This window comes from Oncorhynchus tshawytscha, linkage group LG04 (genome assembly GCF_018296145.1).
Source record: "Oncorhynchus tshawytscha isolate Ot180627B linkage group LG04, Otsh_v2.0, whole genome shotgun sequence".
NCBI classification, from domain to species: Eukaryota; Metazoa; Chordata; class Actinopteri; order Salmoniformes; family Salmonidae; genus Oncorhynchus; species Oncorhynchus tshawytscha.
The window spans coordinates 22362358-22372301 of record NC_056432.1 but is presented as its reverse complement, the minus strand read 5'-3'; the positions used below and the strand labels follow the sequence as shown (position 1 = coordinate 22372301).

Below are 9944 nucleotides of genomic sequence, written 5' to 3'. Positions count from 1 at the left end.
CTCCTCAGTGGATCTGTAGCTGGGGTCCAGTCTATATTAACACTCCTCACCTCCTCAGCACAGTGGATCTGTAGCTGGGGTCCAGTCTATATTAACACTCCTCACCTCCTCAGCACAGTGGATCTGTAGCTGGGGGTCTATATTAACACTTCTCACCTCCTCAGCACAGGGATCCAGTCTATATTAACACTCCTCACCTCCTCAGCACAGTGGATCTGTAGCTGGGGGTCCAGTCTATATTAACACTCCTCCTCACCTCTGTAGCTGGGGTCCAGTCTATATTAACAGTGGATCTGTAGCTGGGGTCCAGTCTATATTAACACTCCTCACCTCCTCAGCACAGTGGATCTGTAGCTGGGGGTCCAGTCTATATTAACACTCCTCACCTCCTCAGCACAGTGGATCTGTAGCTGGGGGTCCAGTCTATATTAACACTCCTCACCTCCTCAGCACAGTGGATCTGTAGCTGGGGGTCCAGTCTATATTAACAGTCTCACCTCCTCAGCACAGTGGATCTAACCAGTCTATATTAACACTCCTCCTCCTCAGCACAGTGGATCTGTAGCTGGGGTCCAGTCTATATTAACACTCCTCACCTCCTCAGCACAGTGGATCTGTAGCTGGGGGTCCAGTCTATATTAACACTCCTCACCTCCTCAGCACAGTGGATCTGTAGCTGGGGGTCCAGTCTATATTAACACTCACCTCCTCAGCACAGTGGATCTGTAGCTGGGGTAGCTGGGGGTCCAGTCTATATTAACACTCCTCACCTCCTCAGCACAGTGGATCTGTAGCTGGGGTCCAGTCTATATTAACACTCCTCACCTCCTGGGGGTCCAGTCTATATTAACACTCACCTCCTCAGCACAGTGGATCTGTAGCTGGGGGTCCAGTCTATATTAACACTCCTCACCTCCTCAGCTGGGGGTCCAGTCTATATTAACACTCCTCACCTCAGTGGATCTGTAGCTGGGGGTCCAGTCTATATTAACACTCCTCACCTCCTCAGTGGATCTGTAGATCTGTAGCTGGGGGGGTCCAGTCTATATTAACACTCCTCACCTCCTCAGCACAGTGGATCTGTAGCTGGGGGTCCAGTCTGTATTAACACTCCTCACCTCCTCAGCAGACTCTGAAGAATCCAGTCTCTGATCTGGTCCTCACAGTCTGGAGACAGACGCTGGTCGGCGTATTTCAGCTTCAGGCAACCAATCACCTGGCCCTCCAGTTCACTGTCATCACTGGCCTTGTTCAGGATTGGCTGACAGAATTTAGGGATGTCTGCCTTACAGGCCTTTCTCAATATTGGGTTCAACCTGTAGTCTGAGAGAGGAAGACAACCAGAAATATCAGAAATACATACGGGTCCACATGACCCAGGTCCACCTGTCCCGGGTCCACCTGACATGGGCTCTGACCCCTCCACCTGACATGGGCTCTGACCCGGGTCCACCTGACATGGGCTCTGACCCGGGTCCACCTGACATGGGCTCTGACCCGGGTCCACCTGACATGGGCTCTGACCCGGGTCCACCTGACATGGGATCTGACCCGGGTTCACCTGACATGGGATCTGACCCGGGTTCACCTGACATGGGATCTGACCCGGTTCCACATGACATGGGCTCTGACCCGGTTCCACATGACATGGGCTCTGACCCACCCTTTTCTCTCCATTCCTTGCATCCTCTTTCCTCGCCTGCTTCTCAAAACCCATTGGAGAAGAAGATCCAAGGAGGGACCTTAGACCAACTCCTGGAGGTGGTCCCATCTATTAGAGGTAACAGGTGGTCCATCTATTAGAGGTAACAGGTGGTCCCATCTATTAGAGGTAACAGGTGATCCATCTATTAGAGGTAACAGGTGGTCCATCTATTAGAGGTAACAGGTGATCCATCTATTAGAGGTAACAGGTGGTCCATCTATTAGAGGTAACAGGTGGTCCATCTATTAGAGGTAACAGGTGGTCCATCTATTAGAGGTAACAGGTGGTCCCATCTATTAGAGGTAACAGGTGATCCATCTATTAGAGGTAACAGGTGGTCCATCTATTAGAGGTAACAGGTGGTCCCATCTATTAGAGGTAACAGGTGGTCCATCTATTAGAGGTAACAGGTGGTCCATCTATTAGAGGTAACAGGTGGTCCCATCTATGAGGTAACAGGTGATCCATCTATTAGAGGTAACAGGTGGTCCATCTATTAGAGGTAACAGGTGGTCCATCTATTAGAGGTAACAGGTGGTCCCATCTATGAGGTAACAGGTGATCCATCTATTAGAGGTAACAGGTGGTCCATCTATTAGAGGTAACAGGTGGTCCCATCTATTAGAGGTAACAGGTGGTCCATCTATTAGAGGTAACAGGTGGTCCATCTATTAGAGGTAACAGGTGGTCCATCTATTAGAGGTAACAGGTGGTCCCATCTATTAGAGGTAACAGGTAGTCCCATCTATTAGAGGTAACAGGTAGTCCCATCTATTAGAGGTAACAGGTAGTCCCATCTATTAGAGGTAACAGGTAGTCCCATCTATTAGAGGTAACAGGTAGTCCCATCTATTAGAGGTAACAGGTAGTCCATCTATTAGAGGTAATAGGTGATCCATCTATTAGAGGTAACAGGTGATCCATCTATTAGAGGTAACAGGTGATCCATCTATTAGAGGTAACAGGTGATCCATCTATTAGAGGTAACAGGTGGTCCATCTATTAGAGGTAACAGGTGGTCCCATCTATTAGAGGTAACAGGTAGTCCCATCTATTAGAGGTAACAGGTGATCCATCTATTAGAGGTAACAGGTGGTCCATCTATTAGAGGTAACAGGTGGTCCATCTATTAGAGGTAACAGGTAGTCCATCTATTAGAGGTAACAGGTAGTCCATCTATTAGAGGTAACAGGTGGTCCATCTATTAGAGGTAACAGGTGGTCCATCTATTAGAGGTAACAGGTGGTCCATCTATTAGAGGTAACAGGTGGTCCATCTATTAGAGGTAACAGGTGGTCCCATCTATTAGAGGTAACAGGTGGTCCATCTATTAGAGGTAACAGGTGGTCCCATCTATTAGAGGTAACAGGTGATCCATCTATTAGAGGTAACAGGTGATCCATCTATTAGAGGTAACAGGTGATCCATCTATTAGAGGTAACAGGTGATCCATCTATTAGAGGTAACAGGTGATCCATCTATTAGAGGTAACAGGTGGTCCATCTATTAGAGGTAACAGGTGATCCATCTATTAGAGGTAACAGGTGGTCCATCTATTAGAGGTAACAGGTGGTCCATCTATTAGAGGTAACAGGTAGTCCCATCTATTAGAGGTAACAGGTGGTCCATCTATTAGAGGTAACAGGTGGTCCATCTATTAGAGGTAACAGGTGGTCCATCTATTAGAGGTAACAGGTGGTCCATCTATTAGAGGTAACAGGTGGTCCATCTATTAGAGGTAACAGGTGGTCCATCTATTAGAGGTAACAGATGGTCCATCTATTAGAGGTAACAGGTGGTCCATCTATTAGAGTTAACAGGTGGACCCATCTATTAGAGGTAACAGGTGGTCCATCTATTAGAGGTAACAGGTGGTCCATCTATTAGAGGTAACAGGTGGTCCATCTATTAGAGGTAACAGGTGGTCCATCTATTAGAGGTAACAGGTGGTCCATCTATTAGAGGTAACAGGTGGACCCATCTATTAGAGGTAACAGGTGGTCCCATCTATTAGAGGTAACAGGTAGTCCCATCTATTAGAGGTAACAGGTAGTCCCATCTATTAGAGGTAACAGGTAGTCCCATCTATTAGAGGTAACATGTAGTCCCATCTATTAGAGGTAACAGGTAGTCCCATCTATTAGAGGTAACAGGTAGTCCCATCTATTAGAGGTAACAGGTGGTCCCATCTATTAGATGTAACAGGTGGTCCATCTATTAGAGGTAACAGGTGATCCATCTATTAGAGGTAACAGGTGATCCATCTATTAGAGGTATCAGGTGATCCATCTATTAGAGGTAACAGGTGGTCCATCTATTAGAGGTAACAGGTGGTCCATCTATTAGAGGTAACAGGTGGTCCCATCTATTAGAGGTAACATGTAGTCCCATCTATTAGAGGTAACAGGTAGTCCCATCTATTAGAGGTAACAGGTGGTCCCATCTATTAGAGGTAACAGGTGGTCCATCTATTAGAGGTAACAGGTGATCCCATCTATTAGAGGTTACAGGTGGTCCCATCTATGAGGTAACAGGTGGTCCCATCTATGAGGTAACAGGTGGTCCATCTATTAGAGGTAACAGGTGGTCCATCTATTAGAGGTAACAGGTGGTCCCATCTATTAGAGGTAACAGGTGGTCCCATCTATTAGAGGTAACAGGTGGTCCCATCTATTAGAGGTAACAGGTAGTCCATCTATTAGAGGTAACAGGTGGTCCATCTATTAGAGGTAACAGGTGGTCCCATCTATTAGAGGTTACAGGTGGTCCCATCTATGAGGTAACAGGTGGTCCCATCTATGAGGTAACAGGTGGTCCATCTATTAGAGGTAACAGGTGATCCCATCTATTAGAGGTAACAGGTGGTCCCATCTATTAGAGGTAACAGGTAGTCAATCTATTAGAGGTAACAGGTAGTCAATCTATTAGAGGTAACAGGTGGTCCATCTATTAGAGGTAACAGGTGGTCCATCTATTAGAGGTAACAGGTGGTCCATCTATTAGAGGTAACAGGTGATCCATCTATTAGAGGTAACAGGTGATCCATCTATTAGAGGTAACAGGTGATCCATCTATTAGAGGTAACAGGTGATCCATCTATTAGAGGTAACAGGTGATCCATCTATTAGAGGTAACAGGTGATCCATCTATTAGAGGTAACAGGTGATCCATCTATTAGAGGTAACAGGTGATCCATCTATTAGAGGTAACAGGTGATCCATCTATTAGAGGTAACAGGTGGTCCATCTATTAGAGGTAACAGGTGGTCCATCTATTAGAGGTAACAGGTGATCCATCTATTAGAGGTAACAGGTGATCCATCTATTAGAGGTAACAGGTGATCCATCTATTAGAGGTAACAGAGGTAACAGGTGGTCCATCTATTAGAGGTAACAGGTGGTCCATCTATTAGAGGTAACAGGTGGTCCATCTATTAGAGGTAACAGAGGTAACAGGTGATCCATCTATTAGAGGTAACAGGTGATCCATCTATTAGAGGTAACAGGTGGTCCATCTATTAGAGGTAACAGGTGGTCCATCTATTAGAGGTAACAGGTGGTCCATCTATTAGAGGTAACAGGTGGTCCATCTATTAGAGGTAACAGGTGGTCCATCTATTAGAGGTAACAGGTGGACCATCTATTAGAGGTAACAGGTGGTCCATCTATTAGAGGTAACAGGTGGTCCATCTATTAGAGGTAACAGGTGGTCCATCTATTAGAGGTAACAGGTGGTCCATCTATTAGAGGTAACAGGTGGTCCATCTATTAGAGGTAACAGGTGGTCCCATCTATGAGGTAACAGGTGGTCCATCTATTAGAGGTAACAGGTGGTCCATCTATTAGAGGTAACAGGTGGTCCCATCACAGTCTTCACTGTGAGAGTGTGTGTTACCTGTGCTCACTGTGAGAGTGTGTTTGTTACCTGTGCTCACTGTGAGAGTGTGTTTGTTACCTGTGCTCACTGTGAGAGTGTGTGAGTTACCTGTGTGTGTGTGTGTGTGTGTGTGTGTGTGTGTGTGTGTGTGTGTTTTACCTGTGTTCTGTGTGAGAGTGTGTGTGTGAGTGTTTTACCTGTGTTCTGTGTGAGAGAGTGTGTGTGAGAGTGTGTGTTACCTGTGTTCTGTGTGAGAGAGTGTGTTTACCTGTGTTCTGTGTGTGTGTGTGTGTGTGAGAGTGTGTTTTACCTGTGTTCTGTGTGTGTGTGTGTGTGTGTGAGAGTGTGTTTTACCTGTGTTCTGTGTGTGTGTGTGTTTTACCTGTGTTCTGTGTGAGAGTGTGTGTGTGTGACAGTGTGTGTTACCTGTGTTCTGTGTGAGAGTGTGTGTGTGTGGTACAGTGTGTTTTACCTGTGTTCTGTGTGTGTGTGTGTTTTACCTGTGTTCTGTGTGTGTGTGTGTTTTACCTGTGTTCTGTGTGAGAGTGTGTGTGTGTGTGTGACAGTGTGTGTTACCTGTGTTCTGTGTGTGTGTGTGTGTGTGTGTGTGACAGTGTGTGTTACCTGTGTTCTGTGTGAGAGTGTGTTTTACCTGTGTTCTGTGTGTGTGTGTGTGGTACAGTGTGTTTTACCTGTGTTCTGTGTGAGAGTGTGTGTGTGGTACAGTGTGTTTTACCTGTGTTCTGTGTGATCTGTCTCTTGGTGATCATCTGTTTACACTTGGGATCCATCAGTTCAGAGTTCTTGTTCTGTTTCAGACACTGCAGCATGTTCTTAGCATCCACATCTGTACAGAACCGCTGACACATGGAGAGAGAGGACAGACAGAGAGGACAGGAGGGACAGAGAGAGAGAGGACAGACAGAGAGGACAGGAGGGACAGAGAGCGAGAGAGGACAGGAGTGACAGAGAGAGAGGACAGGAGAGAGAGAGAGGACAGGAGAGAGAGAGAGGACAGGAGAGAGAGAGAGGACAGGAGGGACAGAGGCCAGGAGGGACAGAGAGAGAGGACAGGAGAGAGAGAGAGAGGACAGGAGGGACAGAGGACAGGAGGGACAGAGAGAGAGAGAGAGAGAGAGAGAGAGAGAGAGAGAGAGAGAGAGAGAGAGAGAGAGAGAGAGAGGACAGAGAGGACAGGAGAGACAGAGAGAGAGAGGAGGAGGGACAGAGAGATGACAGGAGGGACAGAGAGATGACAGGAGGGACAGAGAGATGACAGGAGGGACAGAGAGATGACAGGAGGGACAGAGAGAGAGAGAGGACAGGAGGGACAGAGGGACAGAGAGGACAGGGGGACAGGGCGAGATAGGGTGGACAGGAGGGACAGGACAGGGGGAACAGAAAGAGTGAGGACAGGAGGGACAGAGAGAGGACAGGAGGGACAGAGAGAGAGAGGACAGGAGGGACAGAGAGAGAGGACAGGAGGGACAGAGAGAGGACAGGAGGGACAGAGAGGACAGGAGGGACAGAGAGAGAGAGAGAGGACAGACAGAGGACAGGAGGGACAGAGAGAGGACAGGAGGGACAGAGACAAGTTAAAGATAGGTAGAGGGAACAGGCCCCCTCACCACAGTCACACGGAGATTGTCTCCCTCACCACAGTCACACAGGGGCGTCCCCCTCAACAGTCACACGGGGCCCTCCCCCCCCCTCACCACAGTCACACGGGCGTCCCCCCACCACCAGTCACACACGGGCGTCCCCCTCACCACAGTCACACGGGCGCCCCCTCACCAGTCACACGGGCGTCCCCCTCACCACAGCCACACGGGGCGTCCCCCTCACCACAGCCACACGGGCGCCCCCCTCACCACAGCCACACGGGGCGTCCCCCTCACCACAGTCACACGGGCGGCCCCCTCACCACAGTCACACGGGCGTCCCCTCACCTTAATCATCTGCTTGCAGACCCTCATGAGCTGGTAGTCCAGTTCTGGATCCAGCATCTCTCCCTCCTGTAGTTTAAACACCCTCTGGTGACACTGCTGAGACAGCTGCTTCTTCCTCTCCTTTAAACACTCCATCATCTGAGCGTTACCGAACACCACGTTGGAGCAGAGCCGCCCGATGTCCGTCTTACACACGTCATACAACTCAGGTTCCAGACGAATATCCTCTGACTGCAGAGAGAGGAGAAAGGAGAGGAGAGAGAAAGGTGAGGAGAGGAGGGGAGAGAAAGGAGAGGAAGAGAGAAAGGAGAGGAGGAGAGAGAAAGGAGAGGAGAGAGAAAGGAGAGGAGGAGGAGGAGAGGAGAGAGAAAGGAGAGGAAAGAGAAAGGAGAGGAGAGGAGGGAGAAAGGAGAGGAGAGAGAAAGGAGAGGAGAGGGGAGGAGGAGGAGGGAGAAAGGAGAGGGGAGGAGAGAAAGGAGAGGGGAGGAGGAGAGGAGAAAGAAGAGGGAGGAGAGGAGAAAGAAAGGACAGGAGAGGAGGAGAGAAAGGAGAGGGGAGGAGAGAGGAGAGAAAGGAGAGGAGAGGAGAGAGAAAGGAGAGGATGAGGAGAGAGAAAGGAGAGGGGAGGAGAGAGAAAGGAGAGGGGAGGAGGAGAGGAGAAAGAAGAGGGAGGAGAGGAGAAAGAAAGGACAGGAGAGGAGGAGAGAGAGAGGAGAGGAGGAGGAGAGAGAAAGGAGAGGAGGGAGGAGAGGAAAGATGAGAAAGAAAGGACAGGAGAGGTGGAGAGAGAGAGAGAGGACAGGAGGAGAGAGAAAGGAGGAGAGAGAAAGGAGAGGAGAAAAGAGAGAACATACAGGAGAAAGGAGGGAGAAACATGTGAGAGAGGAGAGAAAAATGATGTATTTACCAAATGTGTTTGATATGAATAGTTGACCATGAATAAATAGGACGGCATGTCTGTCCTACTAATGCTGTGTCTTAATGGTCACCAGTTCCCTGCAGCTAACCTGGCAGGATGGTCACCAGTTCCCTGCAGCTAACCTGGCAGGATGGTCACCAGTTCCCTGCAGCTAACCTGGCAGGATGGTCACCAGTTCCCTGCAGCTAACCTGGCAGGATGGTCACCAGTTCCCTGCAGCTAACCTGGCAGGATGGTCACCAGTTCCCTGCAGCTAACCTGGCAGGATTGTCACCAGTTCCCTGCAGCTAACCTGGCAGGATGGTCACCAGTTCCCTGCAGCTAACCTGGCAGGATGGTCACCAGTTCCCTGCAGCTAACCTGGCAGGATGGTCTCCAGTTCCCTGCAGCTAACCTGGCAGGATGGTCTCCAGTTCCCTGCAGCTAACCTGGCAGGATGGTCTCCAGTTCCCTGCAGCTAACCTGGCAGTATGGTCTCCAGTTCCCTGCAGCTAACCTGGCAGGATGGTCTCCAGTTCCCTGCAGCTAACCTGGCAGGATGGTCTCCAGTTCCCTGCAGCTAACCTGGCAGGATGGTCTCCAGTTCCCTGCAGCTAACCTGGCAGTATGGTCTCCAGTTCCCTGCAGCTAACCTGGCAGTATGATCTCCAGTTCCCTGCAGCTAACCTGGCAGGATGGTCTCCAGTTCCCTGCAGCTAACCTGGCAGTATGGTCTCCAGTTCCCTGCAGCTAACCTGGCAGGATGGTCTCCAGTTCCCTGCAGCTAACCTGGCAGGATGGTCTCCAGTTCCCTGCAGCTAACCTGGCAGTATGGTCTCCAGTTCCCTGCAGCTAACCTGGCAGTATGGTCTCCAGTTCCCTGCAGCTAACCTGGCAGGATGGTCTCCAGTTCCCTGCAGCTAACCTGGCAGTATGGTCTCCAGTTCCCTGCAGCTAACCTGGCAGTATGATCTCCAGTTCCCTGCAGCTAACCTGGCAGGATGGTCTCCAGTTCCCTGCAGCTAACCTGGCAGTATAGTCTCCAGTTCCCTGCAGCTAACCTGGCAGGATGGTCTCCAGTTCCCTGCAGCTAACCTGGCAGGATGGTCTCCAGTTCCCTGCAGCTAACCTGGCAGGATGGTCTCCAGTTCCCTGCAGCTAACCTGGCAGGATGGTCTCCAGTTCCCTGCAGCTAACCTGGCAGGATGGTCACCAGTTCCCTGCAGCTAACCTGGCAGGATGATCTCCAGTTCCCTGCAGCTAACCTGGCAGGATGGTCTCCAGTTCCCTGCAGCTAACCTGGCAGGATGGTCTCCAGTTCCCTGCAGCTAACCTGGCAGGATGGTCACCAGTTCCCTGCAGCTAACCTGGCAGGATGGTCACCAGTTCCCTGCAGCTAACCTGGCAGGATGATCTCCAGTTCCCTGCAGCTAACCTGGCAGGATGGTCTCCAGTTCCCTGCAGCTAACCTGGCAGTATGATCTCCAGTTCCCTGCAGCTAACCTGGCAGTATGGT

At 49.8% G+C, this 9944-nt stretch overlaps 1 protein-coding gene across 1 annotated transcript in view; it reads right to left on the bottom strand.

The window, feature by feature from the left end:
- Nucleotides 1-1114: 1114 nt before the first annotated feature.
- The window catches only part of LOC121846309 (Golgi apparatus protein 1-like), a 61142-nt gene continuing 52312 nt past the window's right edge, over nt 1115-9944 (bottom strand). Inside the window, exons 18-20 of the mRNA XM_042320153.1 lie at nt 7531-7761; nt 6318-6441; nt 1115-1323 (exon numbers count right to left, since the gene is read on the bottom strand). Coding sequence (XP_042176087.1) covers nt 1115-1323; nt 6318-6441; nt 7531-7761 — 564 coding nt within the window. The remainder of the gene's footprint in view (nt 1324-6317; nt 6442-7530; nt 7762-9944) is intronic.